Below are 25,103 nucleotides of genomic sequence, written 5' to 3'. Positions count from 1 at the left end.
TCATAAATTTGCAGTATATTGTTGAAAATTAAGCCCTTATTTTCTGCTTGATTTTTGTTTTATAGAATAATGAGGGAAGCAAGAGCAGATTTTAAACCATTCCATCATTTGTAAAGCTATTTCTATCACCTTAACGTAAACCAAGAAAATCTTCCTGTCGAAGCAGGACATCTACATGGCTAGAGAGGCTGATTTGGTCCTAATTCTAGGATTATCCAGTGGGTGTGCACAAATGCTGTACATATCCTCACTATCTTACTTTTTGCATAAGCAAACCTAGAAGATACAATTTTTACAGAAATATCTGTAAATTAAGGACCTGATCCAGCACAATGGTTGAATTCAGTGGATTTTGGATAATAGTCTCAGTTAGTACAATATATACTGGAATACAGAGAATGAAAAATACTAATTGTTACTAATTAAATAATCAAATCTCTGGAATACATGCACCTTGAAATATAGTGGATCTGATTTTTCTGCTAAGTTACACTGCTGTAAAGAAAGAGTAACTGCTGAACTATGAGTTATGCTATACTAGGAAGAGGTAAATCAGCCTCAATTCATGCAATTCCACTAGCTTTACTAAGTACATGCATTTTTCTCTCTAAATGTACTAATATTTATATATTAAAGTGCATTGTACTTTCTGTAATAGGAATTTCCTGTATTTTTACTGCAGTAACTGCAAAGAGCATGTGTGTGAAAGTTGGCTAAGAGCACAAATCCTAAATTTCTCCACAGACACAATGTTGTACTTATAATGAAACACTAAGAAATGTAGATGTAAAAGAAACATTCATAAATGTGCATGTTAAACTCAAAACATGTTTGGTTTCTAGATTTTTAAAGAAAAGGCCAGAGAAATGAAGCGAGAAAGCAGCAAGTAAACACTAGACACTGCAACAGAACCACTGGTAGCATTCCACTCAGAAAAAGCACTTCAGATACCTGGGTTTAATTTTCTGTTCTGCCGAAGACTTGTATGTGACTTCAGATAAGTCACTTAGGCCTAGCTCCACAAAGGTGTTTAGTCTTTTAGCTTCCATTTATTTCAGTGGAAGTTAGGAGCTTAAATGTCAGAAAGTGGATGGCCATGTTTAGTGGTTAGAGCAGTTTTAGTCAGTCCTAATGATCAATCTGGGGACCTGAGCCAGGGGTCAGTGCAGGACTTAAGAGGAGGTTTAGAATGTGGCTGGAGCAGGCACAGGCTGGGGCTAAAATAGTCAAATCCAGTGGTCCCCAACGTGGTGTCCGTAGGCACCATGGCGCCCGCCGGGGCATTTATGTGCGCCCGCCTAGTGACCAGGGCCGGCCCGAGCCATTCTTGCACCCCGGCCCCCGGCACATGCGCAGTACCAGCCCCGGGCACATGCGCGGTACCAGCCCCGGGCACATGCAGCGCATGCGCGGTACCACCCCCAGGCACGCAGCGCATGCGCAGCCCCCACCCTGGGCGCGCTGCACATGCGCAGCCCTGCCCCTGGGTGCCCGGCAGCCCCGAAAGGTTGGGGACCACTGGTAATCAGAACTATCAAGCAGCAAGAGATTCTCCTGACAAGATAGTGACATTGAGCAAGCAAGTGGCTGTTCTTAGTGTGAGCCTATATACCTGTCTTTGGGGTCACTGTGTTAGAACTGAGGATTGCCTGGGCTCCGGTTGATTAACGTAGAGCACTCAGTTGATATCAGGCTCGGGAATGACTCATCAGGCATAGCAACACTAATCAGGCTGAGATGATTCACTGCATTATTGCCCCTGCCCCAAATGATGCCTACCAGAGGTCTTCAGGCTAGGTTTATTTGGTGCAACTGATGGAATCCTCAAACCTCACTGTGTGTATCCCACAAAATCAACTGGGTCGCAACTCTACCAATCAACAAGATACATGAACTTTCCTTGAAGAATTTTGGCACCCAAGATCTGCACAGAATCATACGGTTAGAAGACTAGTTCTGTCACAGTTTTCTTAGTTTTGTTCTGTGAGTTGTTGGGAACGCCACAAAGATGGAGTACGTATTGGGGAATATACTACTGTGACAACACTATTCTGATCGCAAGGCATCCACTTTGACAATGATGCGTTTAGCCAGGTCAGACTGCATCAAGATGAGTAGTGATGTAAATGTTTCCTTTAATAGGTTAAACGCAGATTAGGCGTCCCCCGTCCAAAGCATTTGGGTAATTGGGTTCACTACCTTCAAAAAGTCCTTGATTAATCTTCAGTTAACAGTCCTTGATTAATCTTCTAACAGTCAAACCCCAGAAAGCACTGGATATAGTGGTCATTCCTTGGGGCTGCCCAGTCTACAATCGTGGAAACTCTTTGGAGCTCCATATCGATTCTATCTGGGGAAATGACATAGCCAAAGAAGAAGTAATCAGAACAGTGATCAAACTCCTCATTTTTCAATTTTTCTATATACCCTGCATATTTGGATGTACTAGATGGTCAGGAAGGTTTTGACTTGAGATGAAAAAGTCATCTAGGTGGATCACCATGAACACATCTAAAAAATCCCTGAAAATGTAATTGAGAAAGTGCCAAAGGACCAAAAGGCATAAACAGAAATTCAAAATGGCCATATTGGTTGCAAACAGTTTTCCATTCCTCACCTTCCCAAATACAGACTAACTATAAACTCCATGAAGATCAAGCTCGGTAAATACCTTGGCAGAACTGATTCTTTCCCACATCTCATTGATGAAAGGCAAAATAAACAAGATTCTATTCAAGGCACACAAACTCAGGTACCAGTGGGAGATGTGGATGGATAGATGAAGTTCTTTGTGCAACTCACATCAAGGCATTCTTGTAGGACTCTGAATTCTGAGTCTCATAAGAGGAAGTTACTCACCTTAGTTCAGTAATGATGGTTCTTCAAGATGTGTCCCCCTTTGGGTGCTCCACTGTTGGTGTTGGGTTGTCCCGGTGCTGCAGATCGGAGTTTTCATGAGCAGTAGTCGGTTATACCGCACATGCACAGCTCGCGCCATTCACGCCCTTTTGATCATGCGTACGGTCTGGCCTCCCGCCAGTTCCTCAAGTCTACCCCAGTTTCTGAAAAACATAATAGGAGACTCTGAAGCGAGGAGGATGGGTAATGGAGTACCCACGGGGACACACATCTCGAAAAACCATTGTTACTACACCAAGATGAGTAACTTCTTCAAGTGATGTCCTCATGGGTCCTCCACTGTTGGTGACTGTGTAGCGGTACTCAAGAGTAAGTGGAAGGCGAGCCTCGGAGTCATGGTTTGACAGCGGTCGATAGAATTGTGGGAGGCCACAGTAGTATCATACGCTTGAGCCTGCGAAATAGCATAGTGCTTCATAAAGGTGTCAATGGTGGATCAGGTAGCCACTCTGCAAATGTCCTTGAAGGGGGACTCTCATGAAGAAAAGCTGTAGATGTCGCGACTGCTCTTGTAGATTGTGTCCTACTTGTCTCAGGAAGTGGCTTATTTCTTAAGGTATAGCATTTTGTAATGCAGGAGACTATAAGCTTGGAGATACATTGCGATGACAGAGGGTCCCCTTTAGTATGCTCCGCTGTGGAGATTAGCAAGCGCTCAGATTTACAGAAAGATTGAGTTCTGTCTATATAGAACACAAGAGCTCTGCGCACATCCAGAGAATGAAACATCGCATTAAATGTGGTTTAGGGTAAAAGGAAGGCAGGACGATTGGTTTGTTTATATGGAAGCCTGAACATACTTTTGGGATGAGGAGGGATGTGGACACAATATCATGTTATTATTAAAAATGGTATATGATGGTACTGCCATTAAGGCTACTAGCTCCCCCAATCTGTGGGCAGAAATGATTGCCAATAGAAAAACTATCTTCAATGTCATCATCAATAGTGAACAGGTAGCTAAGGGCTTAAAGGGGGCTTGGGAAAGAGTGTCCAGCACCATTTCCAAGTTCCACGATGGGGGTGGTAATCTGTGTGGTGGGTATAAGTTGGAGAGACCTTTTATGAATCTTTTTGTTATGGGATGTGTGAAGATTGAACAACTGTCTATTGGTTGACGAAAATCAGTAACAGCTGCCAAATGAACAAGATGAAATCTAGAATTTTTTGTAAGGGTGCTGTGCCAGGGTCCAAATCTTTGTTGGCAAACCACAACAGGAATTTATGCCATTTTTTTAGATAAGTGGAGCGGGTAGATTTCTTTCTGCTGTGCAAAAGACTTGGTTTGAACACTGCAGTTCCTCCTCATGGAACCAACAATGAGCCATGTTGTCAGGCATTGGAGCTGTGGCTGTGGGTGGAATAAGGTTCTGTTGTTTTGTGTTAAGAGGTCGTGATGAATTGGAAGGAGACAGGATGGCTGAGGAGACATCAGATACAGATAGGGGAACCACATCTGTTGTGCCCAAAATGGGGCTATAAGAATAACTGTTACCTCGTCTCTTTTGATCTTCTCCAACACTTTGGGAATGAGTGGAGTAGGAGGGAATGCATATAAAAGGGGGCCTTTCCAGTTGAGGAGAAAGGGTCCCCTAGAGATCCCAGTCCAATGCCAGCTCTGGAACAGTAATGCCGACATTTCTTGTTTTTGTAGGAAGCAAACAGGTCTATTTTCAGATGACCACATAGATGAAAGATGGATTGGAGAACCCAAGGATGGAACTCCCATTCGTGGTCTGGGCAAAGTGTCTGCTGAGGGTGTCTGCTGTTTTGTTCTTGATGCTTGGTAGGTATGCAGTTACCAGGATGATTTTGTTTCGTATGCACCAGTTCCATATATGAACTGCTTCAGTGCACAGAGAATGGGACTGAGCACCCCCTTGATTATTTATATAGTACACTATTATGTTGTCAGTCAATATTCTGATAGTGTTGCCCCAAATGTGTGTAACGAAATGCTTGCATGCATTGAAGACTGCCCAGAGTTCTAATAAACTGATATGTAATGTAGTCTCTGGAGTAGTCCATCTCCCTTGTATTGATGTGGTACCCACGTGGGCTCCCCACCCAATGAGGGAAGCGTCAGTAGTTATGTGTGTGGTGGGTTGATCTCGGTGAAATGGGTCGCCATTTGAGAGATCTTAAGACATTGAGAGGAGGAGATATCAGTCTATGCACTTGTTGCCTGAGGTGGGTGTAAACAGAAGCAAGCCAATGCTGAAGGCATTGAAAGTGCAGGCTTGTGTGGTTGACCACATAGGTTGTAGCAGCCATATGACCCATGAGCTAAAGGCAGGTAAGTATTGGGACCATGTGATTGGTCGTGAGAACAGTGATGAGGTCCTGGATCGCTTGAAAACTCTGTAATGGTAGGTATGCCCTTGCCGAGATAGTCTAGTTGGGTGCCTATAAACTCTAGGGTTTGTGTCAGTTGTAATGTTGATTTCTGTACATTAATATAAGAGCCAAAAGCTCGAATGTTTGCCTGGTTGTTGATATCATTCCGCATGTCTCTGCTTCGGATGGGCCTTTCACTAAGCAATCATCTAGGTAAGGAAAGAAAATCATGGCTCGTCTGTGAAGATAGGCTGCAACGACAGCCAGTGTCTTTGAAAACACTCTGGGTACGGAAGGAAGGCCAAAAGGTATCACTCTGTATTGATAATGATCTGATCCTACCATGAAATGTAGGAATCATCTGTAAGCGAGGTACATAGTTATGTGAAAATAGGCATCCTGCAGGTTGAGGGCTGCAAACCTGTCTCTCTTGTCCCATGCAAGTCCATGCACTTGCGGTATTTTTCTGCAGTGTTCTTATATTGCGGGAATTTGGATCTGTGTTGGGCAGCATCAACAACTAATGAGCGCAGTTGTGGATGGAAGAACAAAAAGTCGGCTCCTTTTGGAGGAACAAAGTACTTCTTGTCAGCCCGTTTACTGGTTGGTGGTATTGAAGCTGGAGCCTGCCAGATCTCGTCAGCAGGCTCCATAATCTCTATGGAGATTGCGATCTTTGCTTGGTGCGAGGGCTGCAGGTTTTTGAGAAGCCAGTGTTGTTTCTCTGGTACCTCAGTTAATTGAATATTTTGTGTTGCAGCTGTCCTCTTAAAGAGATCCTGAAATTTTTTCAGGTCATCTGAAAGAGATTGGTTGCCAGGTATAACTGCCTCAACGGGAGATGATGAGGACTGATCCGTTGGTGAGACATCTGGTGGGTGTTCCTCAGGATCAGATAGTTGACCCTCATCTGATTCTGACTGTTGCGCCGTATGTGGAGCAGTGGGAGGTGTGACTGCTATGTGCTGTCTACGTGATGACTGAGGAGAAACACAACAAGCTGGGTGGCTGTGGAAACAGGTATGACCGCAATCTGAGTGTTGATGGTGATGCCAAGCACAGGTACGGTGAGGATATTAGTGGTAGTATGTTGGGATGTGCTGCCTGTAGTCAGACCACACAGGGGAAGCATATCTAGATGAGTCTACTCTTGTAATGGGTGTGATAATGCACCGAGAAGTGTGGAGATCATGGGGAATTTGGGGAGCCTCTTGAAGAAGGAGAAGGCGAATGAAAGGTATATCTTCTATAGGGGGATGGTGAGAGATGATATCTGGACTTATGGCGCCTGGTTTGGTCCCGTAAGGCATGACCCTTGTCATCCCCTCTTCAGTGGGGTGAATGCAGAGAACAGTGCCGGAGAGAAAGTTAAAGGCTCTGGACTTATCTGTCTTCCCAAATCATATTTTTGGTTTGCTTTCTTCGGTGCCAACAGGCTGGACGGTGCCGACATTGGCTCATGAAGTGCTTTTGCTGGTGCCGACATCTGAGCCGATGGTGATGATGCCGAGGTTGATGGTGCCAAGGTTGGCAGTGCCGTTGTTACATGCACCGGGGTCAGCAGTGCTGAGATTGACAGTGCTGTGGTCATCGGTGCTGTGTTGATGGGTGCCGTCGCCAGCAGTGCTGATTGGCAGGCCAGTGCAATCGTTGACGGCACCAATGTAGATTTTTGCCAGGATTTTGGCTCTGAGACCAATTTATGCCTGGATGTCATAGTACTTGATGTCCCAGGTTTGTCACCCACACTTACACAGGCCATGAGGGCCGGTGACAAGGAACAGGCTGGTGAGGCTCTTTTTTGAGCCAGAGCTGACTGTGAAGAAACAGCTTTTCTTTTCTCAGCCCTGCGTGATTGCTGAGTGGAGACTTGCTGTGCTAGCTCCACGGGCTGCAACGCCTTGTCAAAAAGGAACATTTTTAGACTCATTTTTAGCCAGCGCGCGGCAGATACCGACCGCAGGAACTTTCCCCGTGGCTGGGAAGCCGAGCCACGGCCAGCCCGGCTCCTGGCACGCACCCGCCAAGGGCGGGCACGAGGGTTGCCGGGCCGGACGAGGTGGGAGCGCGCGCACTGACGCCGGAGGGGAGGCGTGCTGGCAGTGCGTCATCTCCGGCGGGCCGTTTGAAAAGGGCCCGCTGGCAGCGTGAGGGGGGGGGCACCTCGGAGGCCGGCTCCCGAAGGGTTTGGGGCCGGGCGCGGGGAGATGCCGCCCCAGGAAGCCCGGAACCCCGACGCAGACCCCCAGAGACGGGAGGCCGAGGACCCCCCCAGCCGCGGGCTACCGACGGTTCCAGACCCTGCTACGAAGGGCGGACTTCTCCTTCGCCGAGCGGCTGAGACACGGTAGTCTATGGGGACCTCACGGGAAGGGCAACAGGATACGTGGGGGGGAGGAAGCAGCCCGGGGCGGGGCCCTTCTGGTGGCCGTGGGTGGACGTGTTTTGAGGGGACACTCCACGTCTACCGCACAGGGAGCAAGCAGACCCCTGTGCTTAGGGCCCCGAGCTGGGACCCGGTGGAGAGGGTGGGCCTGGGTCCCCCTCCCCTCCCGCCACCATATGGAGTTGAGAGGTGCTCCAGCGCCGGTGAGCGGGAACCTCCAGCTAAGACCGCGGGGGGAAAACCCGCACAAAGGGGCTGGCGACCCCTGGGTCCGCAGATCCCCCAGACTCGGCTGAGTAGGGTGATCGCACCCAAAGACGCAAATCCGGATTAGACTCCGGGATCAACAGGCCAGAATTTGACGATGGGGTCCGCTGAACCCCCCTTCCGGGTGGAAGGGGATGATCACACCCCTTGACGCGGTCACACCCTACATGCCCTAACAGTAGACACATTTCTAAGGCACGTGCGCCTCACTGAGGCACTTAATGCAGTCGTCATGACTGTCCGAAGCTGGCATCGCGTCTTGGCATGTGGCGCACTTCTTAAAGCCAGGAGAGCCTGACATAGCAGTTAGCAGTAGCTACTAAGACAAAACTTTTTTTAAAAAAACTATGACTGTGAACTATAACTAACTATAACAACTACAACTAACTATAAGTATGAATTAAAATAAACTTTGATTCCTGACTGGGTTTGTCTGAGGAGAGAAGGCTTGCTCGGTCTGCGACTGCAGGCGGCGAAGAAGGAACTGGCGGGAGCCGAACCGAGCGTGTGATCAAATCAGCACGAACGGCTCAAGGCACGAACTGCACATGTGTTATTCAGCTGACCACTCCTCATGAAAACTCCGGTATGTGGTGCTGGGATGGCCCGACACCAACAGTGGAGCACCCATGGGGACATCACTTGAAGAAAAAGGAGTAAATCCATCCAAATGGAATTTTAGCCTTTAGCCAAACCAATGGGACAATTGTTGTGTCTATGTGGTTGTTAAATACTATCATTCCTTTTATCAAATAAATCAGCAAAGTCTTGATATTTAGAGAGATGAATAATTTGCTGGGCCAGAAAGCAATGGACTTCTCAGTGCTGGTTCTTGTTTCCTTGACCCCTTACTTAGCAAGACCCAATTGTTGGTAGTGCAGCATCTTCCATAAGATGTGTGGACCATGCCTTGAGAGCCAGGAATACCAAACATTATAAGAAAGTTTGGCAACTTAAACTGTAAAATCTCTAGAAAATCTTGGATTTCAACCTGAAGGGGCATTCTGCTATTGACCATTTATACTTCCTGTGCACTGGAACTTGATTAGCCTTAGCAAATTCAGCATCCAAGAAACTGCTAGCAGTAACACAATCCACTTGCGGAGGCTGGATGTACTTCACCTCAGGTACAATTGGAACACAGAGAGTTGGAGCAAGATCTGTGGATGCAGTGGATGAGAATCTGAGGCTGACAAAATACATGTGAGCAGAAGAGGGGGCCCTCACTAGAAAACTTTGATCTAAGGAACAGTCTTTTAAAACTACCAAGCAGCAGGGGATACTACCCAGGTAAACCACTGGTGGGCCGCAAGATGTTTTCTTTATCTGAGCATCCATAGGCATGAAGCCTCACAGCCAAGGGGAACTACTAGGGTGAGAGTTTTGTTTTGTTTTTTAACCTTCTGCTACCCAGAAACATTTTTAGTACTGGCATGAAGGCCCTGGTCATTTCTTTTGCTCTGTAAGCAAAGGGGACCCTAAACAGAGCTGGGAGGTATGGAAATGATTAGCACCAATGATAATCATCATCCAGTCTCTGTGTCTGCATGGAAGTGCCTCCATTCAAGTCGGGGGAGGGGAGAAGGGGGAAGAGTTTTAGAAGACAGGCAACGTCTGCATTTCCTATGGTGTTTCCCAGCCGGAAATGATTAGCACCAGAACGTTTCCAAGCTGGAAAAAAGTGGCAGCCATGTTTATGCAAATGAAGCGGGGGGGGATTTAAATCCCCACTTCATTTGCAATTGCGATGTGTCTAATTTGCATCCCTTTTACGGAAAAGGGATGCAGTCTACACACAGCCCTTATGAACAAGCTTCCATACACCCCTGAGGCAGTTTGTTCTGCTATCCCACTATTCTTACCATTAGATTATATTTCAGGAAAAACCTTCTAAATCATGAAAAAGAAGGAACATTAACAACTATGGGAAAACTTGAAGGAAAAAAAAAAGCATTTCCTGAGTGGCTGGCTTTGACGGACGAACAGACAGATGGAGGGACACACAGAGGAATGCTGTAAATTGAGGTGTGCGTCGATGCACTCGTAGAAATAGAACTAGAAGAACTTTATTTGGGGGGTAAGCCAATATCCCGTGTTTATTGTGAAGGCAGAATTAATTTACTGTTCTTATCTACTAAACTTATCCCCCACACATACACAGTCTCACACACACTTCTACAGATGGGCTATAATTACCAGCCTCAGTTGCTCATGCTATTCCACTGGCCAGGTGGTCTAGACATGAATGGGAGGAGCCAGGTTGTGTCAGTGCACACCAATGCTCCTGGAGGATGACTGTAGAACTGAAAGACCTAATTCTATAGTTTTGCATCTTCTTCTTATATGTTTTAGTAATCCATAAATCTCGTCCTGTCCCCACTTCCCCAGAGAACTGTATGACAATGAGTCATCAATTAACGGCAGATGGAACTTTTGATCTTTTTCTTGATGGGGCATTTGTCTCTCTTTCTTGGGCGGGTTCTTTTGCAGGGCTCGCCTACATTGTTCTTTGGCTATCAACGTGGTGCTTGCAACTGGTCACCTAGACAGGATGGCTTCAGAGACTTGAACCCTTTACATACATCTTCACATTCACACTTTTAATTAGATTTAAACAGACAGACCTCTAACTTTAAACAAACAGAGTTAAGGCAGTAAAAGTATGAAATGGGGTTTTAGTTACAATATATAAAAAAGTTACAGAAAACTTACAACAGATTCTTCAATGGCAATTCTTAACAGGTCAATAACAAATTAATCCAAATACCATTTATGAAAACTGGGCTGCAATTCATGAGGTTTGCATAATGCCATGTTGGTAGAAATAATTCATTAAAAGGCCAATTTCACTCTTCAGCCCTACAGCGTGAGCTACTCAGAAGTTACTGTTTGGTCTGCTCTTCCCTACCTGTCAGATACTGATGGTCAATTCCAAGCTTATTCTGATCTCTGGTCAAATATTTATATAGATGGCCACAATCCTGCAAAGTTTAGCATGTGGGTTTAGCTTCAAAGAGGTACCACGCAGGTGGACTGCTGTGCCCACACACTACAATTTGAAGAATCAGAACCATACTGGGAAAATGCTGCATTAACCATGCTTGCTTTAGGTAGAGTGGAATTTATAATTTAATTTAAAATATTAATTTTAAGGTTAATTTTGTTTACTTTGTTCTTCCTGTCTTCTTGCCCAGCGGTTGTAAAAACAGATTAAAACAAATTGATAAAACATACAGAATGCAATATATGGTCTAATCATGCTTACCACAACTGCTTCCAGTAGGAGCCCACTTCATCACTGAATCTGGGAGCTCATCCATAAGTCTGAAACAATACAGGAACGCAACAGGTTAAATGTGACTTTTTAGGAGATGATCCTTCACTTGGAATTCTGGATACAGTAAAACCCAATTCCAACAAGAGGGGCTCTCAAGGATAATTAACATGTCAAAATTCTCTTCGAATAAAATCTCTTACAAAAACACTTCTTTTAACCACCTGGAGACTGGACATTTAAGCAAACTCAGAATTCTAACTGGAGAACCCACAATGGGTTTGCTCTCATCAGCTTTCCTAACTCCTCATAAGCGCAAGAGTACTGGACTCCGGTGGGGGTGCCCGCTGAGTTCAATTTAGCGAGTCTTAACTAGACTCACTAAATCGAACTCCAGAAGATTGATCACGGCATCGATCTTCCACAGAGTGAAGACATGGCCAGAGAATCTAAAAGAGGATAAACCCATCAGATCCTCATCCAATTGAATGGTTTTGTATGGAATGGTTTCACATGAGCCATAACAACAAGCTAGGATCCTGTTATGAGCCTGTACAGGTGTGGAATGGGCATGTGGATCTGTGAAGCACTGGATGAACTGGCTACATCATGCCCCAAGATCAAGGTGGGCAATAATTTTGGAAGGGAGGGGGCCACCTCACAAATTTCAGAAGTGGCTGCGAGCCTTGGGTAGAAGGGGCGTGGCCTCTAGCGGAAGTAGCGGAGTTGAGAACTACCCTGCTGGGTACAGTGACCTTATTTTCTGAACCAGCTGCAGCTAGCAAGAACACTTTCATTTAAATTATGAAACAGACTAAGCGTTTTAACTTTCTCATGTTAGTTTATCAAATTTCATTTTAAATAAAGTAAAATATTATGTCCAGCATATAAGGTTTCAATGTTTTCTGTATTTATGGGAGGGGTGTGGAACCCTTTTTGGATCTGGGGTCACTGACCCACAAAAATATTAGTTGGGGACCACACAAATGAGAAGCAAAAAAACTTCTCAGAACCCCCACAACGCTCATTGATATGGCCCCAACAGACATCTCACTCCTCTGGTGCCCCAACCTCATGGGCTGAGGGGAAGGGAAAGGGGAAACTGAGATTCAGGGCTTCCCATAGACCAAATTTATTTTGGGGGGGTTCTGGAGTTAGTGGATTTTAAGGACGTCCTTAGGCTCTGGGGTAGGAACAAAAATGAGGGGCACCGTGCACAAGACAGGGCTGCCAGCAAATAGGATAGGGATGGGGTGTAGGATCTGGGAGGGAGCTAGGGTACGGAAGCAGGCTGTGAGTAGGGTGTCTGGCCAGATGGAGGATGCAAGAACAAGGGAGGGTGTCAGAGCAAGTTGGGGGTGCTGGGTCTTGGGGAGGGTGGTCTAGGCATGAGGGGGAACGTTACCTGGCTTCGCGCCCCCTTGCGGCAACGGCTGCAGCCACACTATCCCGGTCACCCCGTAAGGAGGTCCTGCCGCCACGGCCACCCCGAAGGCTGGAGGTGCCACTGCTGTGGCCACGTGGCCAGGGGCCAGCCAATGGCCTGGAGGCACCCCTACCGCATCCAGGCGGCCCGGCGCTGGCCCCAGGGGTGCCCCAGACCCGCGTGGCCACAGAAGCAGTGCCTCTGAGGCTGGCCCCAGGCTGCGGTAGCGGCACCTCCAGGGCTGGCCCTGTTGAGGAACCTCAACACTAGCACTGCCTCCTCTCCAGTGGCAATGCGGGGGCGGGGGGGATGGAGAGGCAGGGCTGAGCTCCCCCCTGCCCCGGTGGGGCCTGTAATTAGGAGGCGGGCCTGCACCTGCCTCGTGGACCAGATCAGAGCCCAAGGCAAGCCAGATCTGGCCCGCTAAGAGGCTTTTGCTCACTCCTGCCCAAGTCCTACCCCCCCCATGCCAGTAAAGACAGGCACTGTACAGCTGAGTACCACAACATGCAGATGGGAGGGTCCCATAGGGCCTGTCCTTTAAGACTGTCAGGAACTTCCAGCCCATTTAGTGGCAATTGGGAGGGAGGATTTTGTTAGCTACCTCTTTAACAAAACAGCATGTGTTTAAAAAAATGAACTTTCCAAACAGCATACATCATTCTTTCACTCTATCAATGTAATGGATGCAGTAGCAGTTTCAATGGATGGCACCTACCCCATGGTTCATTAAAAGAAGAAAACTCAGATCTGACTACAAAGCATCAGAAATCAGAGCTCCAGAACTAACTTAAGGGAAATTCGGTGTGTGTTTGTTTAAATGTGGTTAATTTCCCAAAACTTACACTTGGAAATTCTATGGCTTCTAGCTGATTCCCTCTGCTTAATCTCCCTCATGAGGCTGCCACGGGAGTAGTTTCCATTTGATTAACTATTCTTTTATTTCAGTCACTTAGTGTTTTGCAGTTTTTTGTAATTAGAGGTAGTGATTAGAATATTTTTATATTACACTGGAGTTTTCCTTTTTGATGTTTTCAGGCGCTTTTTTTGTGAGCATATAACTCAAGACCAGTTTAGTTTTAAAAGTTCATAGTTTGGTGAAAAGCACAAACCATGCCAAGGCTGAGTGACCCTGGTGGAAGAAAAGGGAGGACCAACAACTGAAACAGCCCTCTGTTTCATCTATTTAAAGCAGCAAACTCAGCACCAGGCCTGAACACAAGATAGGTGCCAGGGAGGAGAAATCCCTTCCCCAGGCCATGGATGCAGAAGTTACCTCAGTTACTGAACTAGATGAAGCACTTACTTCTCTGCCCACCTTTATAGCCACAACATAACTATCCCTACTCCCCTGAATCAGAGCTAGCGTTACAGTTTTCCTAAATGACTAGAGAAATGAGGGGAAGGGAAGAGAATGGAACTATCTGTATGGCAGCAGAATCCTAAATCTTGCCTTTGCATCTTGTACATCAACTGTACTCCTGCATGCCGGTCCCCAAAGCAAAGCCACCCTGATTTCACTGCAAAAGATCTATGAGCAGAGAAGGGAGCTGGATTTGTTCATTGCACACCCATCAGCTTGCAGGTAACTGGATATCTACTTGTGCATACATGCAACTTCTCTGGTCTACTACAACATTACCTGGGCATCAAAAACATTCAGACAATTAAGGGAGCTACCTCAGTAAGTGTTTCATAACAAGGGACACAATAGTAATTAAAATAAAATGGCATTTTTACCAAATGAAGTTGTACCATATTTTATGTCTTTCCTCCTAAGAAATCTTTTGGCTGGCAGTCTGGAAAATGCAAGTGCTCAAAGGGTTAACTGTAAGTGACGAATTAGTGAAGCAGCTTGATCAATGAAATTGATTTAGAAGAATTGTGTAAGTGTTAGTTTGGGTACTATACCGATCAGAACTTCTAAAGCAGAAATATTAAACATAACATACGATGTCAACATTTACAGATGCAGTCTGTATTATCCGCAGTCTGCAGGCTAACCTTTTTCTCTGTTGAGAGCTGATGCCATACTGAATTTGCAGATTGATTTCTGTGGCTCAGCTATCCCTATTGTGCACCTCTGTTGTGACTTGTCCTACTTAAAAGTTTGCTGCTTTCTCCATTTGTGATGTTACATCTATGGAAAACTAATGTTCAGCATATGCTTGTACTGAAGAACAGAATATATTGTACTACATGCAATTAACTCTCTCAAGTCCCATCAGTGAGAGCACTGAAAAATGGTAATACACTCAGTTACTTTCATATGATCTAATTAACCATACTAGGCGGGAGTGCAGGGAAATTAAACAGATAAAGTTGTTCTACTTAGTATTTTAATGTTTATATTGTTCTGAAAGCCTAAACCAAAAGATTTCATTCTTTTTTTAAAAAATCTATACGCAACTGAAAGGAAAAGAAACAATGAAACAAACCAAAAGTAAGGATAGCTTGTTCAAATTTTCGTCTCTGCCTCTGTGAGGCCGTTACAAAGGTTCAGTGTACAGCAAGCATACTGATACACAGGGTTTGTAAATGCAACTTCCTAGAATTAAGAGAATTCCAAAAATCAGAGATTTGTGTACATCGAAATCTCACATCTGCATGCACATAGATGTATTCAGATGTCTGGACACTCCCAGAGGGGAACATTTTTAGTTTTTAAGTCAGGCAATATTCCACAAGATGTGAACTCCCTCTGAAGTTCACTTTTAGATCTGTATTGGTAAATGATTATTTGAAATTATTATTATTATTATTTACTTTGTTTTAGCAGCCTGGACAGCCACAGGATTCTTCAGGTTCTGTTCCCATGGTAGTTCCCCACATAACCACTGCAGCATGCAGTAGCCAAGGATTTCAAGGTCACTTCTTCTGGATGGGGCTAAAGGAGTAAGAGAGAGGGACATGAAGAATATGAACTGTAAGAAATAGAAAAGCATTGACTGAACTACTGTTGATGAAATATGAAAAAGCCAAATGGGCAAAGTGTTTTGTTTGTTCAGCTGTAATAGAACTAAAACGCCCAGGATTTTGGCCTCAGTCCACAGACAGGCAGTGACTTTTTGCTGCTGAAAGTAAGGGTCAGTTTCCTCACCTCCTCCAACTTCATCCTTCCTTAGTCTGGCCTGTCACATGAACTTGATCCCCATGGCCTCTGACATGATCCAGACAGCCCATAACCCAGTACCAACACTTTCTCAAAGAGCCAAGCAGTAAAACAAAGAAATAAATGTCTGCTGCTAAATTGCTAACACATGTTCCAGGAAGTCCATGGGGTCCACATTGGTCATGCAGAGACCCTTTGAGTGCAGACTAAACACTGATGGCCTTTCCTGTTCTACTACAGAAGCATGTGAAGTTGGAAGATATGACAAAACTGCCATCTAGTGTACATTTACACACCAGATAGATCTGCTTATGTGTGCCACAAACATTTGTTTAAAGAGAGAGTTGTAGCACAGGCTAAAATACACTGGCTCTTTAATATATCATTCATACATTTATCACAGTGTTGCTTGCCAATAAGAAAAGCACTGAGCTATTTCACCAAGCTCCCCCCCTCCAAATGAAAAAGCTGACTTTTATGTGAAAACACATACTAATTTTGTTTCTTCACTACTGGTTACAAAAAATACACATCTTATACACAGGGAAACAGACAGTTCTTGAATTCATTCAAAGATTGACTGTTCCCAGGGAAAAAACCCATTGCGATATAATCTAAGAACTATCATTGTCGACTGCTATTTTAAGTAATGTATATTTAAAGAAGAGTTTAAGCAAAGAGGGGCAGATGATCCGTCATTTTGTGTGTGAAACTAAAGCATATCCTATAGTTCACAATACAATATGATAGATAGGCAGAAGTATATGAAAATAAACTGTTAATCAATTAAAATGATTGGGGGAAAAAACCCAGCAAGACCTTTTGAAAATAAATTGCATATTTTCCCAAATTCATTTGAAAACGCCATGAGAACCTGAAGGAGAATGTTTATATTTGCATGGTACTCCATGTCTAAAGTAGAGACACAGACAGACTAGTAGTAGAGTATGTGGCTATTAATCCAGCTGTAGACAGGTATCATATTTTATGAGATTTCATTAAATACATTCCAAAAAGTTACTCCACAAACTTATCTTTTAATTTAAAGAGTCATCTTTTTAAAAAACACAGTGCCAACTCTTCATAGCTATTTCTTGTTACCATACATATTGTTATGAAAGCATAAAGCAAGATTAGTTCTTACACATTCTCTATCTTTACCACTGTTAGGCGATGGGATTATTAAAGGTTCTTCAATCTTAACAGAAAGCTATGATATCCCTTGGGTATTATTTATTTTCTGCACTAGATTCAACAATGTCCTAATGCAGGACTTGGCTCTCCTATTAAAATAAAAACAATCTCTACCACTTGCTGTTCTTTAGCGATTTCTTCAGTCATAAATCTCCTGTTAACTGTGGAATGATTCCATTCATACACATGTGTTCACAACTCCTTTTTCCATTATGGCAATTCCAGATTACAACCATATAAACCAGCATTTTTTGATGGCAGATCCTCTAATTTTCACAAAATGCTATTCTGGCACATGTTTGTGTAATTCAGGTCACATACAACCAGCCTTTTGAGAAAAATTGTCAGAATTACAATGGAATACTTTTTTCACTCAGGGAATAATTGATATGAAGCTGTAAGTAATGGCAATTCATTTAGATTTCAGAAGCTAACCTAACATAACTGCTCTTCAGATTAAATAGTCCTTAGAGAGTAAAATTTATTCCATTGTTGTAGTTTGACCATGTCTAATTACTCTGAATTCACATTTTAGACCATTCACCTATTTTTCGATCTGCTACTTCCTTTGTGTAGCAAAGTCATGTTGTGAGTAGGCAGTGTGTGTAAAGAGATTTACTGATGTGTTAAACTACACATTGGAACAATTAAAAAGCAAGTAAAAATTATTATAAAGAGATGCTAGATTACCAAAGCTGTTTATGTATCTTCATGTTTGCAAGCCAATCTTAATACACAAATAGATTTACATGTATATTTTAGAGTCATACAAAAGTATCAACATTTTGTTACCTACTTCTTTGTGTACCGTTCTATGATTTCTCCCTACTCTTTCATCAGTTCATTATTAGATATCTTCTTGAAATGAATATATTTATATCATCATCATAATCATCTTTAAAATATATATATTTGGCTAATAATTACTCTACTCCTTAATGACACAGCCATGTAGTTTATGGTAATAACAAGTTGAATAAGTTACAAATGTAAACTGTCTACAAAAAATCCCAATTTTTATTGCAACTATATTTTTAAATCAGAAAAATAAGTATGGTAATAAAAATCTAAGATGAGATTATTAGAGTCCTTGATGATTTAAACAATAAATCTGGTCTTAAAGAATCTTAATGCTTGCTTTATTTTAAAATTTTGACACTTAAAATACAGCAATTCCACTTGATAATTTGTCACTTTTATAAGACTATATTTTGAAAAGAGTCCTTACTTTGAAGCAAATTATATTTGATTTCTCCATAGACTAAGAATTCCTATTCTTTTTTTAAATAGACATTTGAAATTTGATTTTCCATTAGCAACTATAATACTACCATGTTATAGTTTTTAGACCAATACTAAATTCTATATGATGGAAACATTTTAGAAGTAATATATTCCACAATACTTCACAATTTAACTATTTTCACTTGAACATTTAAGGCCTGATTCTATACTCACTTCTGCCAAGATAAATCAGAAGCTATTCCACTTAAGTCACTGGAGTAACACCCACAATAATTAAATCAAAGTTAAGCCTTTAGAATATATTCTCAACATGTAGGAATGGATAAAGATATCTGCTAACCAGAATTCACATGTGGAACTCTCCAGCAATATAAAATGGGCAATTTCCACTATGGCCCTTATTTTGCTATTTTTCCAGGTGCTCAGAATGAGTTAGAAGGCTGATGAATGACAGACATAATGTGGGTTTTTTTATGATACTTTCACTAGTATTACAGGTAGGACCTCCCTGGTCCAGCATCCTCGGGACCTAAGTGGTCCCAAACAAGGGAATTTGGTGGATCAGAGGAAATCTCCTGCCACCAGCTCTCTAGCCTGCTGTCGCCCCTGCTTCTGGCCCCAGCCAGACCCCCCTGTCTCCAGCTGGCCAAGCCACCAGCCCTCCTGCTACCAGGCTCCCAGACAGACAGCTGGACTGCCCCCTACCACAAGGTGCTACGGGGCTCGCGGCCATGCTACCGGCTCCCTGCCACAGGGCGACCACCCCCTGCTTCACGGCTCCTGACCATGATGTTGGTCCACCTCATGCTGCGCTGCTGGCCCACCCCACTGCCATGGGCTTCCTACATCACTGGCCCTTCTGCCCTGAAGTTTTCTGGTCCAGGAACATCTGTGATCCTACCAGACCACAGATGTTGCTGGACTAGGAAGTCCCAGTTTAGGGAAGTGTACACTGTATCACATTATAATTTTATCATTAGTCTTTATTTAGATTGTAAGCTCTTCAGGGCGTAGATTGTTTTATACATTTGTACAAGTGTCTCACACAATGGGACCACCAATCTGAGGTTCTAGGGGCTACCATAATATAAATAGTAATAGTGTTCTTTCATAACACAAAAAGAGGGGAAAAAGTGTGTCAAACTGACTGTGGAGTTAGAAATATAATTTTAAAAATATATTACCCTACAGAGTTATATCTTATGAGACGAGTGTTGTCATCTGTTGGGCACCATAAAGTAACAGAACAGTTCAACTTAGGGCTGAGAATAAGACAAAGAAGATAAACGAGACTGAAATATGAGACTTGACAAAATTAATGGCTGACATATTTCCAAGAAACATAATGAAGTACTACCTCATAGAGGGTATGGTCAGCCTGAGGAATTTACTGCAGCAGGAGGGCAAAGTCAAATATAGTGCATTTAAAAAAAAAAAAGTCTGGATAGCTTTAAAAAACACGTGAAGGCAGTGTACACAAATTTAGGAGAGAGTTATTCACAGAACTGTGTGAACAGCAGATTTTTTCAGTTTGCTAGTAGTTTGGGGAGGGGATGGAGGAAGCATTCTAGGTCAACCTGACACTAAAATTTTTCAGCAAATCAATTTGGATAGAACAGAACAAAACACTGTTTCAATTTAGGACATTTAACCTTTTTTAAAAAAAAAATAAAAGTATAGGAAATTTTAGAAACAAAGGGCTAGTTTTGTAAAATTAGGGTAGAGGTGATCCGACTATATTGACAGCCCAAAGGTTAAGGCCCTGATTTGGGAGGGGGGCCACCCAGCTGCAGTCCCAGTTCCATTCAATAATTATTTATAGAAAGGGGAATGGATTCCAAATAAAAAACAGAGACCCCCATTCCAACTAGTGTATCCTATAGCCTGGTATTCAGGGAACTAACCTAACTCAGGGAAACATGGAGTGAAGTCTTTGATCTAGAACAGAAATTTGAATCTTGATCACTCACATCCCATCCAAGTGTCCGACTCAACAGACTTGTGTGTAAGGTTCAGAGAAGAGCAACAAAAATGATTAAATACCTAGAAAACATGAGCAATGAGGAAAGACTAAAAGAATTGTGTTTGTTTAGTTTAGAAAAGAGAAGACTGAGAGGGGACATGATAGCAGTTTTCAAGTATCTAAAAGGGTATTACAAGGAGGAGAGAGAAAAATTATTGTCCTTGACCTCTGAGGATAGGACAGGAAGCAATGGGCTTAAATTGCAGCAGGGGAGGTTTAGGTTGGACATTTGGAAAAAGTTCTGAACTGTCAGGGTGGTTAAACACTGGAATCAATTGCCTGGGAGCGAGTTGTGGAATCTCCATGACTGGAGATATTTAAGAGCAGGTTAGACAGACACCTGTCAGGGATGATCTCTAGACGGTGCTTGGTCCTGCCATGAGAGCAGTGGACCGGACTCAATGACCTCTCAAGGTCCCTTCCAGTTCTATCATTCTATGAAAAAAAGGGTGGTATCAAAACTGACAGAGCAAGTTTACAGATCCCAAAATACTTCCTTTTAAACTAGACATCTTTCAAAAGAACAGCTCATTTTCATTTAAAAATGGCCAGTGATGGGGACTCTAACACTATCATTGGTAAATTGTTCCAATTATTAATTACTTACACTGTTTTAAAAAATCAGGCCTTATTTTCAGTCTAAGTTTGCTAGCCTCAGCTTCCAGCCATTCAACCTTGTTCCCTACGTATATACTTATATACTTTGTTCAAGTCACCCCTTAACCTTCTCTTTGTTAAACTAAGACTGAGTGCCTTGAGTCTGTCACTAAAAATGTTTTCTAGTCCTTTTTAATCTTGTGGCTCTGAACCCTCCATTTTATCAACATCCTTCGTGAACTGTGGGTAGAAGAACTGGACACAGTATCTGTTAGTCACACAATTGCCAAATACAGCAGTAAAATAACCTCTTTACCCCTACTCAATATTTTCCCTGTTTATGCATCCAAGGATTGCGGGATCATCAGTCTGAATATAACAAATCCAATGATAATAGACAAGAACAGGAGAATGAGAGGGTAACAAGAAAGAAGAAAGTCTCCGAGAGGGTAACCATGTTAGTCTGTAACTAAGCATCTGAGGAAGTGGGTTTTGCCCACTAAAGTTCATGATACTATATATGTTAGTCTCTAAGGTGCTACAGGATTACTTGTTTTTAAGAAAGAATAAAAGAATTGAGAGAATTTAGTTTGGGGTTTTGGTAATCAGTGATTCCTGCTAGGCATGGAGCTTAGAGGAGCTGAAGTGCCTTTGCATTTGTGGGCCTATTGGTCCTTTCAAGGTGTTAATCTCTTGAAATGCCAACTTCAGGGCTCCTTTTCCTCCTCTCTGCCCAAGCCTCAGTTAATTCCACAGTTTTCTCTCACTTAAGCTAATCTGACTTCCTGCTCCCTGGCCTCTTTGATGTTCCTCAGCAGTCTACCCAATGCTGGGTAATTCAGAATAACTTCTACTCTCCTGTCTTGCTTATACCTCATTTCATCCCCCTTGCATTTTCTAATCATTTCCTCTTGCTTCTTCCTTTGACTCCTGCTCCCACACTTGGCTGCACACTGTTTTCTGAGTGTTTGCTATACCTATAATGACATTCTTCTGTGCCTATCACATTCACTCTTACACTGGTAGTCCCTCCTTGAAATCAACTCCTGGGTTCCCTGCTATAGCTCAATCTCTTCTTACAAATATTAAACTTTACTTGATTCACTTGCTATACTCCACATCTACATAGTATGTATAGCACTTGCTATGCTCCACATCTTTTATTTGAATCTCACTGCCCCTTCCCCTACACCTTGTTTCATGTTCTATGTTTGTCTTATTGAGAATGAAAGCTCTTTGAGGCAGGGTCCATATGTTATGTCTTTTAATCTCTTAAATGCTATCCAAAGCTATAGCGATTACTCATATTATAAACACACCACATGTGTTTTTGTTAAACTACATAAGAACTATTGAAAGTTATAGCGGCAAACACATGCACATAGCACACAGAATTATATACGTATGTTTACACATAAGGCACTATACCTTTGATAACACTTATTCAAATGATTACTAAAAAATAAATCATCATCATCACAAACTTAAAAACTGCTTGAAAAAGTACACTCCAAGGAAAGTGCATCAGAAGTGCCAGAATTTTTAGTGGAAACAATAGTGAAACCTACAGTGTTGGCTTCAGGTTTGTGGATAGCATATAAAATTTCCCCACTGCCCATCAATAGTCCGATGACATGAACTGCATCTCACTTATGATGAAGTGCACATAGACGACATGTACCTCCTCATACCGAGGGAAAGGAGACACGGGGTGTGTCTAGACTACTGAGTTTTGTCGACAAAAGTGGACTTTTGTCGACAAAACTATACCAGCGTCTACACTACCGCTGAGTTCTGTCGACATAACATCGACAGAACTCAGCAGTTTTGTTGACGCTGGTATACCTCATTTTACGAGGCATAACACCTTCTGTCGACAGAGTTCTGTCGACAGAAGGTGTTATTGCCTGTAGGGTTGCGTCTAGACTACAGGGTTCTGTCGACAAAGCAGCTTGCTTTGTCGACAGAACTCAATGTGTCTGGATGCTCTTTGTCGACAGAAGTTTTGTCGACAGATACTGTCGACAAAACTTCTGTCGACAAAACCTGGTAGTCTAAACGTACCCACAATGTAAAGGAGAGGACACGTGACCATCCCATGTATTTTCTCTGGGAGGAACTTTCAGCCCCAGCTCACTATGCTAGGGCAGCCAATCCTTCCAACTCCTGGGAAAGATGGGGCCAGAGGACTGGGGAGAGCACATGCCTCTGGGCATGGTCAAAGCCAGCACTGTCCTGGGGAGACTCACAGCACCAGTGTCCTCCTGGAGTTCATGGACCCCTCAATAGGGTATTTCCCCTACCTCTGGTTGAGTTGAGGTCAAGGAACCTGCTCTCAGCATGTTCCCCAGTTGTCCCTCACCAGACACTTTCCCTGCCCCATAAGAGTTACTCACAACTTGCCGGAGGGGGGAAGGGAGAGGTCTGTCCTTCTCCCACTGCCCCCCCAGCACGTTCGGCGACTCTCCCTAGCAGCTGGGGAGTAGAAGGGAGCCGCTTCTTGTGCCAATTGAAGCTGGTTGCTCTGGATCACTGTGGAGCACAGCAGTTACCTAGGAAAGTAGTATGCCCCCTGCCAGGGACAAGTGAGTAGGCTACAAACCTGCCGGGAGGTAAGGAGGCCTCGGGCTCCCCTCGCCCCTAACCCCAACTACCACGCCCAGGTGAGGAGCGGAGAGGGCAGGCCACTGGCATACATTAAGGAAAAGTTTTGTTAAACTAATAACATATTTAGAGATGTGTCTCTGCCACTATAACAAAAAGGGAAAGTAATTAATATTAATTATGGAAAGTGTTGGCTTGAAATAGGAACAAGAGAATCATCCTGAAATTCACTGCACACACGACTATAGAGTGGAGGGAATTTAACTTAAGACAGTTCACACTCTTATGTTCATCAATGATGGCAAATTAAAACTGGTCTTACATACTCAATGCACAGGTCTAGAGCATTTAAAAAAAGCTCAATATGTTAAGCACAGTACATCTCCAGAGAAATTAAGTATTGACTGCATGCCTCAGTGAGTAGAAAATCTACAAAAATCTATATGATGCATTGATCCAAATATTACTTTTTAACAATTCTATCTGTTATTTTTAAAACATGCATTTGACGCAGATATAATTCTCCTTAATTATCAAGCAACAAAAATATAATTCTATTTATACAGCATAGACTTTCAATATGATTCACTCAAATTCTATGCCTTTGAATAATGACAAATTTAATTTGGGGAATAATCTCCAGTTTTAAAAAACCCATCTTATAACCGTTCTTTCTTACAACACCAGAGCAAACAAGCACCCAAGAAGACCGAAGTCTATTAAGTTAATGTAGAAACTAACTCAGAAGCTCAAATGAAAATTAAGCACAGAGCAATTCATGTCCCATCCTGAATGATACTGACGTGGAGGGCAGATCTTAGGTTCACAGAGGAATGTCATAAAAATGAAGACTAGTAATTTTACTGTGGAAGGTTTGGAATTCAATACTACATAACTTCCAGGACCTCAGTCTGTTTCCCAGTGGATAACATTATAACAGCCATCACAACTGGGAAGTTTAGCAAAGAGTGAAGGGAATGAATGTGCATGAGGCTAGATTGCTTTCCCTATCCTACTTGTCATAGCAATGTTCATTTAAGTTAGTGGGAAGCTTACAATGAAACTGTGTGGTACTTTGCTTTGTGGAAAGGAGTAATCAGTGTCAAAAACTGTCAAAAGGCACTTTCAAAAACCACAAATTCATACTTTTTTAAAGTGAAAGCCAGACATCTCAATTAAACCACCGCATACTTAAAATCAAACACTGATTGTCTCAAATCGGGCACCCAAAATTAGTGGACACTAATTCTGGCCTTAATCTCTCTCTGCTTCAACTCTGATTTTAAAAAAGGGGTAACTCTTCCGTATTTCACAGTCATGTTGGGCAAATATTCATTTCTTTAAAGTTTGTGAATCATTCAGATTCTAAGGAATGTAATAATTTCTTATTCAGAGCAGGGTCTGAAATGTGTGCAGGATGTATGGCATGGGACCACACACTTAACAAGGAAAATAAAAAGAAATACTGCACAGCTGCCCATTCAGTAAGCAGCATTGATTCAGTGCACTGAATGAGTCTGGGGGCCCTGCTGAAAAACTAGCATGTGATCATGTAGTTAAAGACGATGTCATGACACAAGTGCAAGGGGTCTGAATTAAGGGTGCACAGACAACCATATATTTAGCATTTCCCATCTTTCAAGCAGGGATGTGAAAGATAAGCATAACCCTCAGCTGGGAGCAGAGGGTGAGCCCAGAAGCAGCAGCAGGAGTGGGAGA

General features: G+C 43.1%; 1 protein-coding gene across 13 annotated transcripts in view; it reads right to left on the bottom strand.

The window, feature by feature from the left end:
• The window catches only part of VRK2 (VRK serine/threonine kinase 2), a 94,241-nt gene that overhangs the window by 23,161 nt on the left and 45,977 nt on the right, over positions 1-25,103 (bottom strand). For all 13 annotated transcript variants that reach the window (XR_012902994.1, XM_075925512.1, XM_075925517.1 and 10 more), the window contains 2 exons: positions 15,376-15,496; positions 11,175-11,233 (listed from right to left, as the gene is read on the bottom strand). Coding sequence is in view for 12 of the 13 variants with exons in the window: in XM_075925512.1 (XP_075781627.1) it covers positions 11,175-11,233; positions 15,376-15,496 (180 nt within the window). In the remaining variant the exon portion in view is untranslated. The remainder of the gene's footprint in view (positions 1-11,174; positions 11,234-15,375; positions 15,497-25,103) is intronic.

Source organism: Pelodiscus sinensis, chromosome 3, assembly GCF_049634645.1.
Source record: "Pelodiscus sinensis isolate JC-2024 chromosome 3, ASM4963464v1, whole genome shotgun sequence".
Taxonomy (NCBI): domain Eukaryota; kingdom Metazoa; phylum Chordata; order Testudines; family Trionychidae; genus Pelodiscus; species Pelodiscus sinensis.
The sequence above is the reverse complement of the archived record's forward strand: the minus strand, read 5'-3'. Positions and strand labels throughout refer to the sequence as shown.